Raw genomic sequence first — 18,756 nt, 5'->3', positions numbered from 1 at the left:
CAATTGTTTGCCCTAGTACTAGATAGACCTATATCTCTGTTCCTGAAACACCAGATAATAGTTAATAGCTTACCACAGTGTGATAGCTATGCCACATAAGCACCATGAGTACTCTGAGGCATTTATTCTAACAGAAATAAAACAGCAGATACACCAGATCTTTGGTTTGTGTTCTGTTTTTGTTTGTTTTTCACATTCACGTAGCTGAAATTTGATCCGTCTTCAGAATTCATATGATCAGATGCTTCAGATGCTCAGACATCAGTTCTTCCTTACATGAATTGTCTGTTGTGAATGGAAAACCATTGTGAATTCAGTGCTGGGATTAAAGAACAGAAGCCTTCCCTACCCGTGAACTGCTGCTACAAACAGTACACGAAAGGTTTGAAGAGCTGTTCGAGTATAGCCAGGTCTAACATTTGCTATTCATAAAGACAAAACAACTACAGTAAATTAATTCTACCAAGATTCTTTGCAATAACCACAAGAGAACTACAGGTGCATTTGTAAAGCCAAAGGGCATAGCACTAAAATAAAATAATCTCTTGTGACATACAAAAGCAGTGTCTGATTTGCTTCTGTCATCCAAAGACATTTGCTTGTAGCCGTGTGCTACCTAAATCTAAGGTGTTAATGTACTAGCCTGACTTCAGAAATCTCAAGAGTTGCTCACCCCCGGCAAAAGATATGCATCTTTTTGGGGGACACTATGTAGCACAACACATGAAAGCCCTGTTTCTTAGAGGAATAAGGCAGCATCTTAGATAACATCTAAAGGAGTAATCTTCTCTTCTTCTAGGCTAATTCATTTCTTATCCCTCTTCTCATTCATACACACCCCCTGAAACAAACAAACAAACAACAACAAAGAACAGCTGAAACAGAAATCCAAAGCCCCTCAAAACGATGAGCTCTCAGGGCCAGCATAGCATTGGTCTATTTGTCTCTGTTCAAAACCATTTTAAAGAGCTACAATTTTATGTGACTAACCTCGGGCCTAATTCAACATATTCTCCTCAGATTAATTTCAACAGGGATACATGAGTAAATGGCATTCAGTGAGACTCCTTATAATAGCAAATGCTATTCAGTGTGCAGACAGCAACACCTGGCTCTTTGTGACTGTGTATTTTGCTTAGCCAAAAGGTACCCTGGCTTTGGAAAATCTCCAGCTCTAGCCAGTATCCTACTTCTGCAGGGAAAGTTCTCCAACTTGTGTCTTCATAGTATTTATATCCTTCTTCTACCCAAACCTCTTTATTTGTCTTTTTCAGGTTGAATAGCAAAGACTGTGGGCTATGTGTTTTTCCTTGCTTAAGAAAGAGTTAGGTGGTCCATAACCATTACTATACCAAATGAGGTGTACCTGAAGTATTACATTTGCAATCAGAAGTGCTCAAGTTACAAGCCCAGAAAACAGAAGCTACAGAGAAGATGGAAGCTGAGGCTACCTGCTTATAAAAAACCTGAAACCTTCTACACCAGCTAGAACTTCCTCACAGGGATGTCCCGTGTTAAGTGACTCTGTAGATCTTACCATGAAATTAAAACAGCTACGTAATATAGAAATTATTAACAGGTTAAAGAGCAGAATTCATCATTCTGCAGGCAAGATCATCCTCAGCAGTAAGAAACGCTATATGGAGATGCAGTGGTTCCTGATGGATCTGGCAGCTCAAGCACTGAAAGTCATGTCCAGAGCAGACATATGCAAGTAGTACTTAAGTGGAACCAAGACCTTGCTCTAGCAAAGTGGACCCATATGCAACTCCTTCATGCTTCCCCCTGATGTAGCTCTATGTCGTGCTTCATGCTGTAGGACTGGACCCCTTTTTGTGGAAACAACAAGAGAAAAGCTCTGATTTGGTATTTAAATGCTAGAGCTCAAGGGTCTGTCCTTGGGAAGTGCTGACCACTTGATTTTTGCTGCAGTCAGTTCTTTTTTTCAACACCCTGTACCCAACACCCTCTGCAGACCCAGGCCCTGCCTTAGGGATTTATGTCAAATATTTTTTATCAGAAACACAGGCAGGAACAGTACCTGACCTACTCAGAACCACCTTTGAGAAAGTCATGAATGGCCTTCAGAATTCAGCAAGTCAATGAAAAGGCAGAAAAAGGCAGCAGACTGTTTGTTCATGAGCACTACCATACGGCAGTAAGTTAAATATGCTCTCATCATTATAGGCTGAGGTCATAAAATCTGAATCTTAGCCATGAAAAATAATATACAGTTGTACACAACATTCATTTGATCCGAAACATTTTTTGTACTTTTGGAAAAAGCACAGAATGAAAACCTACTGCCTGGGACCCAGCCCATTTAATTCCCACAGCACAGTCATTCTACTCAGATATGATACCAGGATGTTCCAATTCTGTAACTTATAATTTTGTAGCAAATCCTACAGGAGGCTACTACATTTCTGTAGGAACTTCAGTGATTTTATTTTATTTTTTTCAGAAAAGATAATACAGTAAAGGAAATAAATAGGTAAATAAATAAACCAATAAAAACCAATACTCATCTACCAGACAGACTGGCATCTGTTATTCTAGCTTTGACATTTTTTCCTCACAGAAATGTAAAGTAGTTGTTTGAGAAAAGTTTTCTTGGTATTAGTTTTCTATACAATACAGTGTAATACATGGAGTGTATGAGTACAGTGATTTATAGCCTTTACAGCATTCTGCAAGCTTTCCATGCAGTGGAAAAATATGAATTCAAGGCGCATTTGCATATTCAAAATAATAGTAGCACTCAAAATTTATGGTATAGCAAACACACACTGTGACACTGATAGTTCTGTGACTGGGGATTTAGCACGATTTCCTGGCAATTACCAACACCTCTCCTCTAAAATGGAAACATGGTCCTCACAGCCATAGTCCCATAAAATGGTAAGCTTTATAGCACTGGACATTGGATTTTAAAAAAAGGTGATAGAAAAACCTGGCATTAAACATCAAGTTTCCATGAAATTATTTTGTTTGACCAAAGCTCTTCAATAAGTCATGAAAGGTAACATTCTTCCAGAAGGTTTTGTTTAAAGGGTATCGTCTTCACACGGCTCTGCAGCTGACCTTCCTCAGTTGGCCTTCTACTCAGTACCTTTCTGGTGACCTTTCTCCTGCCAATGCCAGTAATCACAGTGTCTGGTGGGCAAGAGAATGAGTCAATGAATGAGTACAGGCACTGAAGTTTTCTTTTTCCTGTGCATGTCAGTAACAATCAGAACTTTCTTTTTCTGCTCCTGAAGCATCCCATTGATTTAAAACCTGTCAGTTCAGTCCACATCCTTGTGCAATCTCATGAAGTTGCACCATGCTTGCACACCAGATTCAGCCATGACTGCAGATATATCCTTGAGAGTACTAACCCCCAAGGTTAGAGAGCAACCATGCAAGACCATACTGCCAAGCAACGCGAGGGCTGGCTACATCTACCACTGCATCCACAAAGCAAGCATCTCAGCACAAGCTCTTGAAGTGGTGCTGAGCCTCAGCACCATTGTGGCAGGTCTTCTGGAAGGGTCAAGGGGGCCAGAAGCTGCTGGAGTACACTACTCCTATGTTACGACATAACTAGCCTAATGAGATACTGAAGGGCCTTTGCTGCTACCATTTCCATGATGAAGGAGACAAGAAAAGGGAGTAAATCTCTAAAAAAAAAAAAAAAAAAAGTGTGAGCACTCAGGGAGATAAAGAATGAGAAGGTAGCAACTCCAACGAACAGCACTCACTCTGAACCCTCCAGGAACCTAAAGCAAGTATCTGCGGTCTGAAATCAACCATAGAACAGAGATTATTTGTTGGCATCTCTAAGGGATTTACAACATTATAGTGGGATAGGTCATGTGACTGGAGTGCTGCAATGGATGGGGGCAGGCTACTGAGGAAAGCCAGACTAGGAAGGAAAAGAACACAGACCATTCTGTGTGAAGAGCTGGCTGCCACACACAGCTTTGTTTGAAACGAGTGACAAAGCAGTCAACATCTTATGGGTAAGAATCAGATAAGACTAAAATGGGTCATGTCATGCTTGGTGACTGCTGCAGACTTCCTCACCAAAAGGGGGAAGTAGAAGACGACTTCATTCAAAAGCTGAAACAAGCTTCACAATCTTAGGCCCTGGTACTCAATGGGAACTAGAACCACTCTGATGTCAGCAGATGGAATAACATTGCTGAGCATAAGCAACCCAGATTTCTGTCCACTGTTGATTTCATGATTCTTCTGAGTAGCACTGTTGGCCTGTTCTTTTATTTCAGTGTTTCACCTTTTTAATTTTTTTCTTTTAGCTCATAGAATACATTTTCTGCATTTCTGTTGGTTATTTACTGCTTACAACCTAATCTTGAAAAAAACCTACTAGTTTGGTACTTATTCTGAATGGCCTCCGGTTTACATTGGAAAGTATCAAAGCAGTAAGTACTTTGTTTGGAAAGCTTCAGCAACAGTTGTGTTTTGTATGATGTTGCTGATTTTGCCCTCTTCACAGGTAGAAGCAGATTTTCATATTTGGAGCTGCAAACCTATACTTACTAATTGGAGGAAAAAGTAGAGGCATTAATACAGATCTTTCCTCAAAGTAGTTTATTACTGATGAAAGGTACTCAAATCCCCACTGTCTTCAGCAGATGACAAATCCAGCTCATTCTTGTGGACTGCTTGAACAAGAAACAGTCCTCCAGAGTCTGAGCCAAGAACTGTTAATACATTCCTTCTTAGGTTTCCAAATTAGCCACAGATAACCTGAGCTGAGAAGTGTGTCATCACTTCAAAGTTCAATTTTAGTGATTATGACTCAATGTCAAGGTCACTAACCTGCACAAGAAAGGTCACACACCCCGACTGGTACCTGTACTACTAGATCTTCAGTCACTCATTTTAAACTGCTCCCACTTACAGCTGTGACAGTGAGTGACTTCATAATTCTTACCCTGTGATCCTGGCCTTTCTACACATGAAGGAGGAACAGAAATGCATTATAATATATAATACTGCAATTTCAAAATTCATAAAGTAGACACAAGATGATTCTATAGCCAAACTATGTCCTCTTTTCCCTACAGTCTGTCATTTCTGTCACCAAACCCATTCTACACACTGTTAAAAGAGATGATGGGCACCATCAGTTTGCTGATACAGAGAGAGACAGAGAGATGGGGAGGCTGTGTGCTGCAGCTCCTTTATCCAGCAGCTGTGGCCGTGTAATCCTGCCCTCCTGTGCAGAAGAGCACAGTTGTTGGATGTTAGTTGAAGTTATTCAACTCATGAATGCAGCAGAACAAAACTGTCCTTTCCTCCTTTATTTTTTTTAATGAATCTAATCATATGGGGGCCTGATGAACCCCACAATTGGTACAACATAAGGAGTGAACCCACAAACCAAGCCTAAAAAGACTAAGGACGAATAAGAACCTCTCTCTTTTCTCAGTAGCTAGCGGGACTTCAAGTCACCTCAAACACCTTCCGAATGCTTCACTCTTCCTCTTCAGAAAGGAGGCACCAGAAGACTCGAGATGCTTTGACCAAGCTATTAACTTCTGTAGCTGTTATCATAGAGGAGACTGAAAGCTTTAGCGGTTAGACAAAAGAGAGTTAATCCACTCAGTCGCCATCGGGATTCTTTTTAGGCGTGGTTATGGCCAGTCTTCAAGCCTCTCTATAGCCTGTTTTCATTATATATTTCAATGACCTTTAAGTATTATGGGTGACCATTAGCACTTCTCAGCATAACAATATTAATAGCTGGTCGGAGAATTATGCGGGTCAAACCTAATGAGAGTGAATAGAGTGGAGGTACTAAGAGGCCATGTTTGCTGCGGCTTTGGCTCTCCCTGAGCCACAAGGTCTGACGAATACCTCACTGAGATAAGAGATCCAAGTTGTCTTCTTTTATTTTCAGTCTCCATTCCCTGGGCAGGTCGATGAACACCAGGAGGGCATTGCCTCTCGTCTTGAATTCCCTGTGCATCCTTAAAGCGACTGAGTACAACTCAGTGCAGGAGAACCCGTAGCCCACTGCCTCAGCTACCTACCACGAAAAAGCAAAACAAAACAAGCAACCAAGCAAATAAAAACCCCACAGTCTAGTCTAGCAGAGGTCGGTCATAATGCAAATCAGAGCAATCTCGTCGATGACTGAAGGGCTTGTTTAAACTCTCTGGTGAAAACTCTTGGTTTTTCATTTACTATGCACTATAATGTACCTTATAGAGCCCAACACACCCCTCGTTCCTTAGAATCACTCCAAATGTGAAACAGAGCAGTTTTTAAGAGTATCCCTCCTGCAGCTGCTGATAAAAGACATTGCGCTGAAACCCCCCAACGTTTCAGATCGTTTCCAGGGAGGGACACAGTTCCTTGATGATTCTCACTGAACAGAAATATCAGAAGCACAAACTGAACCCACATCATCATCATACTTTTTTTCATGATCTAAAACCACATTCAGATTATTACACACATTCAATTACTCTTCACAGTGATAGTGCATTTTGTAGCACAAATGAAAACACTAAAACAGCAGCGAAACAACATCGAAAAGCTGTATTTTCTCATACTTATAGAAATGGCTTTCTTTTTCCACAGATAAGAACAGGAATGCACAAGATCTGCCTTTCCCTTAGTAGACGACTATTTCCATATCCATCTGACTGTGGAGTATTGAGAGGTGCTGTTCTTCACTGTACTCTTGCCAGCCTGGTCTAGTGGTTGTCATCCCTACCCATGCAAGGGGGTTGAAACTCGATGATCTTCTAGGTCCTTTTCAACCCAAGCCATTCTGTGATACTCTCACAGCTACAGAATTACTCTGATTATACCACTGTGGCTTCTCTAATGGACCACAAAGTCCTCTCACACGGTTTTCCAGTCAGGGAACTTCCACTAAGCTCTTCAAATGCTTTCAAAGTCTGATAGCTGAACTGGTCACTCCTTTAGGTACTGGCTTCACCATTCAAGCATTACCAGTCACATACTGTTATTGTGAGGGGAAAGAAATAAAAAATAAATGTCACAGGTGTTGCTGCTGTGAAAGAAGTCATCAGCATCCCTTGCAGGAATAAGGAAATTTGATTTCCATTCTTTCTGCTATTTCTTCTTTCTGCTCAGTGCCAGCACAAACACTTCTGCTGCACAGTGAACTGTATCAACGAATCCATATCTCTGAGAAATAGCCACAGACTTTGCTTCCAAGCCATCACCCTTGCACGTTGGCCCATCCAGGCCAATACATAGGGGTGGCCAGTGCCAGCAGGCATTTCAATAAATATGTTATGGACATTTGATTTAAGCAAATTGAATAAAGGAATAAATCTCAGATTCCATCTGATCTGTAACATGTAGATTTATGTGATATTCATATCATTCTTAGTACAAACTAAAAAAGCAACAAAAATAAAAATAATCTGATTATTCATCTCAAATGATACTAAAAAGTAATTGCTAGGCAAAATCCTTCCTTCACAGAATGAAGTAATAAGAGATGGGATATCAGTAAGAAATATCTTGCTGAACAATAATCTTGAGACCTAAAAATACAAAGCTACTGAAAAATAAAATGTTCTTTTTGTATCAGTGGAAGTGAGACTACACAGGTGAGGCTTTGTCTGCCTTGTTTGGAGTATAAGAGAGGAAAAAATTTCCCTGCTACTGTGAACTGCTGAAAATCCTTCAGTGTGTTTACAGAACAAGGTTTAAGAGCTCTCCCTGCCTAAATTGTGATTACATTGGTACAGGAATATTATTATCTCATATTCTTCTTATTATCTCATAGGGAGCAAAGAGGAGATTTAAAAGGAGAAAGAGAGTACTTGAAGTAATAATATTTCTGCCATTAGGAATTTATCAAGAAGAAGTAACAACTAACACATTAGAAGTAGGTTACTTTCTGAATAATTCTTCTCCCTAGAAGTATAGCTTGAGTATTACTGTCAATTTAGTGAATGCAAAAATAAGTCCCTAAAATCAGGCTGCTTGCTATTCTTGACCACACAAATAGACCAGGTTAAAAATAAAAGCAGATTGTTTTCATCCCCAAAGGAAATCTGCAGTTGTGTTAAGAAATTTTCACATACTGTGTTGCTCTTTAAACAAAAGTGATCATAACAGTTCCATAAAGTTTAACAATTAATGCCCAATGTGCACTACAAAAGCCTTACCCTAGCATAATAAAACTAGAACAAATCATAATAGAACTGGGTTCTTTGTGCTCAGGATATACAGTCAAAGTGTAAATGAGTTCTAACATGAAGTTTCATTCAGAAACCTGCTAAAATGATACTGCTTTACATTACAAACGTTGTAGTAAAACCTACTTCAACAATAAATGTCTTTCTATAAACTTTAAGTCTGCAGAGCTCAGTGGAAGAGAATGTGAACTTATATGGCAAGTTCAGAGCTCCTGCTGCAGATTTAACTGACTTCCTACTCCACAAAGGCATCCTTCCCTCATTTGAGATGTCACACCACACTAAAAGGGAGCTGAAAATTGTCCTTGCATGGAGAAGGCTCCAGGCTGAAAGAACTCACCTCGCTCTTTGCCTGATCTTGCTGACAAAAGAACATCTAGTTTTGAAAAAGCTCTAAAAATATCAGAACAGATTCAGATCTTAAACACTTAAAGGAAGCCTGACTTCGTGGAGTAGTGGGAAGAAGATGGACTGCTTTTCCAGTTTTAAATATCACTGTGTGAATTCAGGCATTCATAGTTTGAATGGTCTAACCCAAAAGGTGGCATGCATTAGGAAAATACACCTGTTCAGCACCTTCCCTATGAGCAAGACATGATGAAAAGCAGTCAGCCTGGCTTTTGGACTGTTACAGGTAACATCCACTTTCTCACAGCGTGATCTGAAAAAGTAATGATCAAAATAGGCTGCCCTTCTTATGGCTGTAGATCAGCTGTCTCTATCATGATCCAAGGGGATATCATAGGAGGACTGGGAGACTATTGTCATTTCACCCTGTGTGCTGTACAGCCCTGGAAGGCAGTCTGAGAGCATGAAAAGAAGGGCCCAGCAGAAACAAAATGAAAGAGGCAGGAAAACCATCCCTTTATTACTAAATTCTATGAGCAATAAATCATTTCCTTGCTGCAGATGAAAACTAAACAGCATACAACAATTTTACTTACAAGCCCATGAGTAAACTGGTGGTCAGAGAGGGACTTCTCCAGGCACACATGCCTCCTGCAGCCAAATAACCACTCACATGTGAGAACCTTCTGCAGGTGGGTAGTAACTCGTGTGAGCAAAATCAGGCCTTTATTTACTGTTTCTCAGAGTCAGATCTGCAGACCAACCTCCTTCCCAGCCAGCACTCCCTGCTTTAGTTCAGTCATTCAGACAGGCAAATGGGCCAGCACTCTGTGTCTTTCCTTTATTTCCTCTCTCTCCCTTCTATCTTTTATTTGACTACAAAATGAAAAGGAGTGAGAAGGCAGCAGGTTAGAGGGAAGCCTGCAGAGGATTCCTCCTCCCCAGATTAGGATTTAATTGTATTCTGAGTGAGTCCCTTCTGGTTACGCTCAGTCTTTCAGATGAATGTTTCATCAATATGATTAGGATCACATCCCTCAGTCTCGTCTATTCACACAATTGGTTGTGACAGCTCAGAGTATAGTACTCCCTAAAGGAAATATTAGATACCACCCTATCATTTTATTCAAATCATATTTTGCACTCTGCACTTTCAGCTTAATGTCATTCGCCCCTGGATTACTTATTTGCGATATCCAGCAAGCACTAAAATCCTTCCGATAAGGATTAGATCGACATTTATATCAGAGGTATTGTTATCATTATGAAGAGGGCTGTGGATGTTTCAGGAGGTGTGGAATGAGCTTTGGATACTTTGGGGACGTGTGTCCAAAAGAAAGAGGGGGGAATAAAGAGGAAACAAATGAAGGTATAAGAGAAAAGAAAGAGAAACACAACGTCGATGGTGGCAAACCCCATCTTCGTGGGATGGATGGCACAGAGGAGGTGCCGCCATGCCCTGATATCACCTCAGCGCCATTTTTTCCCCACAGTGGGGTTACCCAGACCTCCCACGTCTGGCTTCCCCAGCATCCCGCCCCAGGATGGGGCATTTCTGATGAGTACCATCGTGGGTACATGCCTTCCTCAGCCTCCAGTGCCGCTCTCTCCTCAGGGCCGTCTCAGCGCGGCTTGGCCGCGCTGAGACGGCCCTGAGGTGAGGGCGGCAGCGGCCGGGGTGGGGGGCTTCGAAAAACACAGCTACCAAGAAAGCCCCCTCGGTAAAGCCGCGAAGGGGAGGAAGAAAGCGGGCTGTGAAAACCCGGCGTCACGGACGGGGAAGCAATTCAGACTGAAAGTAAAACCTCGAAAAGAAAACAAGAACAACAGCGAAAAAATAACTTCGCGCCAGGGAGGGCGGCCCTTCTTCCGACAGAGGGAAGTGCAGTCGGGTGGGACGGGGCTCGGGGTCGTTTCGTTTTCCCGGCTGGGTGAGAAACGAGGGGTGAAGTTTCGTTGGGAAAGCGGGACGAGGGCAGGTGTGGGGCCGCCTTAACGAAAAATCGTTCGCCGAGGAGAGGTCTCCGTCCTGCCCAGCACTGGGAAGTGCCCCTCTGGTCCACCGCTGCTCGCCCACGCCGTTAAAACAAATACAGACACGGAGCTGAAGCATCTCCCCTCGAATAACGGAAAAACACACGAGACAATCGGTAAATCGCAGCGAACGGCATCAAATCGTTAGCAGCGAGCTTCAGGACTGAGGAAAAAGGATTGGGGGACCCCCGACGCCGGGCTTATCCCTCCCAGCCCCGTTCCCACTGTCCCAGCGTCCCCGCAGTGCTGCCCGTCCGGACTGTGGGACAGTCCTGGGGCCGCCCCCACCCTCCCCCCGCGATAAGGAGCCCGCAGCCCGTCCGTGTTACGAAGCAAAGCGCAAGGGTAGTTAACTTTATCTTTTGCTAATATAAACAAATAGGCGTCCGACTCCTTGATCTTTATTTAAATATAGAGCTGTTTATCGGTGTCATCCTATGAAGATTAATTAGCTACCTATATTCACAATTTGGCGTCTGACACCCCGTTTTAGGAATGCATTATAATCACAAGGTGTTAATTGGGGCCAGCCAGGCACTTATGTTTCTATTAAATAGTGTGAGGACTTTTCACAAGTCTTTTTTTTTTCCTTTTTTGTTGTTTGTTTTTCTTATTTCTTCTTCTTTTTTTTAATCGCAAGTTGCAAACTTATACGTACAGCCCTCAGTCAGTGCCATGCAGCAGCGGGACCGCACTCCCGAGCGCTGCGATCGGGGCCGTCGGGCACAGGGATGGAAGCGGAGGGTCGAGAAACTCATCGAAAGGAGGGGAGACAAAAAAAAAAAAATAGGGAAAAAAAACCTCTTTCATCCGTCGCTGAAAGAATTTCGACAGGACACCCCGCTCCAAGCCGGCAATACGCTTCGCTGGCCGTGCACCGGACTCGTTGTTCGCAATCTCTTGGGGAAGATGCTCCTCTTCCCCAGAGAGGAGGGGCCGCTGCAAAAGCCCCCCTCTGCTGTGCTAGCTCCTCCAGCCCGAGTTTTCTCATTGTTTTGTAGCGGGCATCGCTAACAGCTTAATCCCATTACCGCCTGCATTTCCTTAGGAAAGGTGATGCTGCCGCGAGAGCCGGCATTCAATCGCCTTGCCAGGAGGGGCTTTCTCCCCTGATAAGGGAGCAGGGTGGCTTTAACACGTTCCGGGAAGAGGCGGAGAGCCAGAGCCGTGCCCCGCTCCTCGGAACGGGCTGAGCTCGCACCTCATCCCCCCGTAGGGAGGAGGCAAAAAAAAAAAAAAAAAAGCCTCAGGGCTGGCGAGTAAGCAGAGGATCAGAATCCTTTTCTTCTGGATAAAGGGAAGGACAAGAGCCAAGGAAAACTCCCAAATGAAAGTAGTAACGTTAATACCACTAACAGCATGCAAATGAGAACGACGGAAGGCAAAACAGCAAAGTGAAACTTTACAAAACGGGATTAGTTTAAGGAGCCCTCACAACCCACCAATCCTTAGCCATGCAGCATGCTCAGGTTTGTGCTCCCTCCTCCCTCCCAGCCTGGCAGAGAAAAAGGAAAAGATAGCCACCCACACTCTCATCCCTGGCACCATCACATTTATTAAAAATTACTACTATGTACATATAAAAGCAGAACCAAGTTTCACCGGGAGAATTTTGTGTGCCAGTGCTCTAGGGCTGATCGGTTTAAAATGGCTGAAACTATAGGCGAGAAGAGTGGGGCAGGTTACATCACTTCCAGTTTGATACAGGGCAGCTGAAAGTCACTTTACATACACAAATAGAAAACTGCTAATGCTCTCTGCAATGCTCCATATGCTAAGTTTGATTAACCAAAAAAAAAATGCATTTTGAACTTCAAAGCACCACCGGAGGTCCTTCTGACTGAACAGCTATAAGTCAACTATTTATATATTATTCCACAATATTCTACAGTATACCTAAACAAAACACAACTGTACACTTTTTTTGCCACCTCAATAAAGGTTAGGCTTTTGGGATGGAGGCATGTTTTCCTTAACAAGTCAGATTTGGCCATTGTAAAAGCATCACTAGCAGCAAGACCTTCAAGTTAAAATCCTGCCTGGAACAGGCCTTTTTATTATCTTCTACCAAAGGCATCCTTAGCTGAGTAATGCCTGCCCAACTCAGCCAAATGCTCTGCAAACAAGAGTTGAAGAAAGCAGTTCTGTTTAAAACAGAGCATGCAGCCCCTCCACCCCAGTGCCCTTTATCAGAGGGGCAAGGCAGGGAAGAAAGGGAAATTTGGAATTCAACTGCTATTTTCTCACTCTGTATAGAATTGATCAGGCCTCTGAGCCAAGCTAAACTGCACACTTTAGTGTCTCCAATAAATAAACCACCTTGTAGAAATCTAGGCTCCTGGTTACAGCTTTTCCACATGCTGTTTCATCTAAGAGAAAAAGTATACCGTGATTTGCTTTTCCTACTTAATTACCTGCAACAGTCAAAAAGCTTTGGCACCTTCTTTAGAATTGCACATGACAATTTAAGGTGGAAGGCAAGAGTCTTTTTGGCAATCTTAATGCAAAAAAAAAAAAAGCCACCCTGAAAAAATAGCCAATTGGAACAAAAGGATGCTTTAAGAACTAGTATAGAATGCATAGTAGCCCATGCCTTTTGAAGTGTCTTTGCTATAGTCCTCAGCATTAATGTCCTCACATTTCATGGATGGGGAATTTTCGTTACTCGAAGTGCTAGGGGAGAGCCGCCTTCTCTTACAAGCACCCGTGTAGACCCCAGAATCATTCGAATCTAGAGACTTGATGGAGGGTGGTGTTTCTATCCAGGATGAACCGATTTCTTCTTTCACCTTCTCCTTGGAAAGCTGGTCTTCAGAGAAGCCTGGAGGACTTGTCCTGGAGCTCCAAGGTAATCCTGTGGTCATTTTTCTCTGGTAGGAGCCCCTACTCCCCCAGCCTGCCATGGATGGAAATGTTGGGTCAGGGTAATACCCCAGAGCATGGGATGTCTGAAGAGGGAGGGATTTAATGCCATAGGGAAGCAAGGTGCTAGGAGAATACTCCGTCTCATAGGAGTTCATGTCCAGTTTGTTGGCACTGGGCTGCTGCACAGGAGTAACAAACCACCGCTGTGGAGGGCTGGCCACCTCTTCACCCTGCTGTGGGGACAGCAAGCCATTGGTCTGTGGGACGGTTCTCTCTCCATTGTAAAATCTTGTGGGGGGCAGGTTGTTGACAAACTGTTCTTGGAAGAATGGTTGCACGCTGTATCGGGCACCAGGGACAATCTGGTGGGATCTAGGAGAATCCGTGGGAGATGGAGTTAATCTGTCATTTTCTGAAGCTGTGTACATGCTACAACAGAAGAGAAACACTGAGAGTTCTTTACAATTCCAAATATAGTATTAGATAACAAACAGGAAGAAAGCAGCTGTTCTTAACAGGAGTCACAATCATGTTCTTCTGTCAGACTTTGGCATTGATGCTGCTTTCCCTAGAGCAGGAGGAAAAGGCAGAATACTGCTGCTACATATACTCACTGCTCTCTGCCAGCCAAGCCATCTTAAATGAAAGGTGGCACCTTCAGGAGCCAGATTTGAGTATATGCACCTATGTTTTTCAAAGGACATTTGATGTCAGAAACCACTTACTAGGCAAAAGCCTCCCTCACAATTGGAAGATGCCTATTGCCTATTTTAGTGGCTCCAACAGCAGATGCTTTACTGCCTACCTGCAGGCCAGCAAGGTTCTGCTGGAATACTTAAACAGAGCTCAAAATCCTGCTAGAAAAAAAATGTGATAAGAATGTATTAAATAGTTAAATGGATATTTATATCTCTAGATGTTATTTAACTTTTAAACGGGTCCATGAACTAACAAAATTGCCATTATTTCTACTTCTAACTTTAGTAGCATCTCTAAGTTTCTCCTTTTCTCTTTATATAAAAGCATTTGTGAGCAGAATCGTGCCTCCCCAGATAGAGCTGCAAGATAGAGGTAGAGGCATACTTACGAGTCATAGTTGTCTCTGAAGCCCTTTGCAAAAGGATTATGATCAATTTTGAGCTGAGTAATCTAAAAATGAAAGCAGAACACAGTGAGCTGACCCGCTGAACCCACAACACTTGGCTTTATTGTCATTTTGTACAACCCATTCTTACATCGGTGTTTTGATAGGCTGTAACTGCTATGAACTGCGTTTCGGGGAAAATGAACGTTTGAGTCTTTGAAGAATCGTTCAGATCCTCAACACCATCTTCAGTCACTTCCACTATGTGAAGCCGAGGCTGGTACTTGTGTAAAGACTGTAGGACTATCATCTGAAAGAGTAGAAGTAGGAGATAACGTTAAAACAAACTGCACCCCACACATCACCATTCACAGGCTGCGAGATTGACCTTTTCATCTTGGGAATGGAGAGGTTTTTCCATTGCCAGCAAATGAAAAAAGGGGCTTCAGCCTGCATAGCTTGCTAATACACTACCTCCTGTAAATGCAGGAAATTGAGAGCCGTCAGCTACGCTTCCACTTTTTAAGTGGCGTTCAGTTAAAGAAATACTGAACAAAGTGAGATAAGTGAGTTTCTACTTCTGACACCACTCCTCCTTTTGAGGACAAGGACAGAATTAAGGGTTTTGCAATCCACTAAGAAGGGGACAAGTCAGAGCAGTGATGCAGCAGCTCCGTTTGCTGCCCAACACTAACATGGCTCCTGGGAGCCCTGTCACTCACCTGCGCGTTGTTGTTGTTGGCCCCCTTGTTGTTGGTCAGCTTCAGCTTGCCGAAGGAGATCTCCTGCCGCATCCAGTGTGCCCCGGTGTTGGGCGACTCGGGGTGCACGTACACCTTGTTGCCTGGGGGGAAGAGCGGCACGGTAGTGAGCAGCTGAGCACAGCACGGGGCTTTGTTCCACCGCGAGCCCCAGATGTCCCCATCCCGTACAGGAGTCTGAAAGCGCCCGTAAAAGCGCAGCTCCTCCCGCATCGGGATGCGAGCCGGGAGCTCCCCTGGGAAGCAGGGCAGGCGGAACGCTCGCACTTACCCTGCATGTTGTTGTCGGCTTTGCCGCACGTCACCCATTTCCCCCCCTGGAAGCGCCAGTGGTTGGGGTCCGCCAGCACCACCTCCACGAAGACGTTGTAGTGGGCGGTGGGGTTGAGGCCGGTAATGTTAAAGCTCAGGAACGGAAACATGCGACTGAGGAGAAGAAAAAAGAATACAGCATGAGGGCGGCCCGGGGAGCAGGCTCGGGCTGTGATGCCCCCTGAGCGGCTCCATCTCTTTCTCCCTTATTTCTCCACCCCGAGTCTTCCCCCATCCGCTTACCGGCCCTGCTTGGTGATGATCATCTCCGTCTGGTGCCGGTGGAACTTGAGCCAGAGAGGACGGTTGCAGAGAAAGACTTGCGCCCGCAGCCCGGGGCCGGCCGCCGGCACCCCCAGCGCCCCGAGCCCTCCGCAAGAGCCCGAAGCCGGCGGGTAGGGGCCGTAGAGGGCTCCTCCAGCCGCCGCCTGCCCGTACTGGTACCCGCCGCCTCCGCCGAACTGCGCCCTGCCGCCGGGCGGGCACACGGCTCCCGCGAAGCCGCCCGAGGACAGCACGGAGCCGTAGGGGTAGCGCGGCCCGCCGGGAGCCTGGTACACGGCGCCGTGCTGCGGGGCGGGCGGGTACGGGAAAAGAGCGCAGGGCCCCCCCAGCTCGGCCACCGGCGGCCCGGGGGACTGCAGGTAGTAGCGCTCGGGGCTCAGGCTGTCCATGGAGTAGCGTGCGGCGGCGGCCGGGGGAAGCTCTTCCTCCCCGCAGGGGGTGGTCTTGCGGCCGTCGGGCTTGGGGGCGACGAAGGGCGGCTCGCCCCCCTCGGGCTCGCCCAGCATGGTCGGAGCCGCCGCGAACTTCTTGGCCGCCTTGTCCAAATCGAGATGCGTCGGGGAGCCCGGGCGGGGCGGCCCGCGGGACCCGGCTCCGCCACCTCCTCCTCCTCCGGTCCCGCTGCTGCGCCCGCCGCCTTCCAGCGGGTAAAAGGGGGCTCCCGGCAGGGTCCCCCCCGCCGCCGCCAGCAGCGGCTCTCCCAGCTGCATCCTCGGCGGGCGGCGGCGCCGCGCAGCCCACGCAGTGCCCGGTACCGGCCCCGAGCCGCGGCCGAGCAGCGTTGCGCCGGAGCTCCGCCGAGCCCATTTATACCGGCACGCCGGGCTGCTCGGGCCGCCGGGGAGGGGCTTGTGCCGAGCTGCCTCCTCGCCGCCCTCCACCCCCGCCGGCCCATTGGCTGGGCCGGGTGACACTAATTTAATTAGACAGCTACTAATTGGAACAAGTCACCTGTGACTCTGATTGCGAGTGTCCCCCCTCTCCTCGAACCGCCCCCCCTGCCCCCCCGCCCGCAGCCGGCGGGTCTGCCCCGCGCCAGCACCGCTCCGGGGGAGGGCTGCGCCCACGTCCCCCCAGCGGCGGACCCTGCTCCCCACACCCCCCTAAAAAAAAAAAAAATAATAACAAAAACCCACCAGAAAAAAAACAAAACAACAACAAAATAAAAAGAATAATAAAAACGAACCGCCACTTCTGGTTTGGGTGGCATCGGGCACGCGAGGTTTGGGCACAGCGGGGACTAAGGGACCAGGGGGAAATTGGGATGGGAGCTAACACCGGAGCCCAGCAGGGAGGGAGAAATGGAGGACGGCCAGCCGGCAGGCCGCTGCGACGGGGCGAGCCACCCTCAGACCCCCCGGGGCCGTGCTGCCGTCCGAACAATTGGGGTTGTGCCTGAACCCCGCCGTCCGCTCCCCAGGCGGCATCGTTCCTGGGGAAGTGACGCGTTAATGGGGACGTCTCGTTGGGAGCTGGCGGGGCCGGCCGGCAAGTTCGGGAACTCGGTGGAGGATTCTCGCAGCGCGCTTTCCCCTTCAGCACCCCCCTCCGGGAATGCAGAGCGCGATTCGGTTTGGGTGCCAGATCCCCCGCCGTGGAATTAAATCTGTTCCGCTCATTTCTCGAAGGGAGATCGGATATTTAGGAATATTGAGGTGCCCGCGAGAATTGGCACGAACGACTTCGCAGCTCCCAGAGCGCAGCCCCTCGCCCTCTCCCCGCAGCCCGGTGCTTCTCGGGGAGCTCAGCGGAATCCCTGCCCCCCCTCCCACCGCAGCGCAGCGTAAGGGAGACCCGCACCGCAGCCGGGATTTCGTTGCCGGGCGGAAGGACGCGCGGAGAAGGGGCCGAGCTCCGCCGCTCTACCCGCGCTGAGCTCCGCGGAGCCGCACCGGGGCCGCCGCAATTAATCGCTGATAATTAAGCGATGCCGCAGACCCGGGGCCGAGGAGCGGTTGGGCCGCTATGGGGGTTCGCTGCGTGCCCCGGAGCGGAGCGGGGGTCCGGGGGAAGCAGCTCCCGCCGTGCCCTCCTCCGGCTGCGGGCACGCACACGCGCACGTGAGGAGCCCGGGGAGGGCTGGTGGCACCGGCACTGAAGCACCCCCGTCCCTACCCACCTGTTCTCTCCGGGATAACATTATTCCCAATTTTCGGACGCAATAAAAAAGTGTCCGGAGCTCCGGCACGGAGCAGCGCGGCCGCTGGGAGCTGCTGCCCCTTCCCCCGAGGAGCAGGATGGGGAGCGCCCGCCAGGCAGCCCAGCTCGGGGGCTGAACGGAAAGGTGGGGGGAAGGGAGGTGGGAAAGCGGTCCACCGGGTACGGCCGAAGCACCGCTGATGCTTAGCTGCCTCTCTCCTGCCCGTGGCCGCTTCGTCGGGCTGCACATCTCCGGGCTGAGGCAGAGGTGGAGGATGTTTCGCAGAGCTGCCGGGTCGGGTTTGAGGGAATTAGTTTTACAGTATAAGTGCCACGATTTGGAGCAGCCTGGCAGGACAGGTGCCGTTCAGTTCGAGGCTGCTGCGTTTTTCTCCTCCAGAATTCTCCCGAGCTGGCGCTTAGCAGAGCCGGGCAGACACCTGCCGGTGCCGCTCGGATTTCTCGCGGATTGCGCTGCCTCGAGTGGGGAACCGGGACAGGGGAGGGGGCAGGAAAGCCGTGGCCGCCCTGCAAAACGGGAGTGCTTCACGGGTCGGATCGAAACACGCTCGGCATGAAGTTTTCCTAAACGAATTACGGTTTCCGTGCGGTTCTTTGCAGAGAATGGAGTAGTTGAAGCTCAGCTCGGGGCAGCCCCGCTTCGCACCCCCCCTCGGGTCTCGCAGCTCCTGCCCGGCCCGGTGGCGGTCGGGGCAGAACCCGGGGCCGC

At 47.4% G+C, this 18,756-nt stretch overlaps 1 protein-coding gene across 1 annotated transcript; it reads right to left on the bottom strand.

The window, feature by feature from the left end:
* Positions 1 to 12,115: 12,115 nt before the first annotated feature.
* EOMES (eomesodermin) lies at positions 12,116 to 16,597 on the bottom strand. Its single transcript, XM_065752781.1, has 6 exons — positions 15,846 to 16,597; positions 15,562 to 15,716; positions 15,252 to 15,373; positions 14,681 to 14,839; positions 14,533 to 14,594; positions 12,116 to 13,874 (listed from the first exon to the last, which is right to left on the bottom strand). Exons 1-6 carry the CDS (start codon positions 16,595 to 16,597, stop codon positions 13,139 to 13,141), a joined length of 1,986 nt encoding a protein of 661 aa, XP_065608853.1. The 3' UTR covers positions 12,116 to 13,138.
* Between the last annotated feature and the right edge of the window lie 2,159 nt (positions 16,598 to 18,756).

This window comes from Cyrtonyx montezumae, unplaced genomic scaffold (assembly GCF_038088225.1).
Source record: "Cyrtonyx montezumae isolate F1298 unplaced genomic scaffold, pur_monq_1.0 scaffold_8, whole genome shotgun sequence".
In the NCBI taxonomy this organism is placed as follows: domain Eukaryota; kingdom Metazoa; phylum Chordata; class Aves; order Galliformes; family Odontophoridae; genus Cyrtonyx; species Cyrtonyx montezumae.
This window is presented reverse-complemented; position numbering and strand designations above follow the sequence as displayed.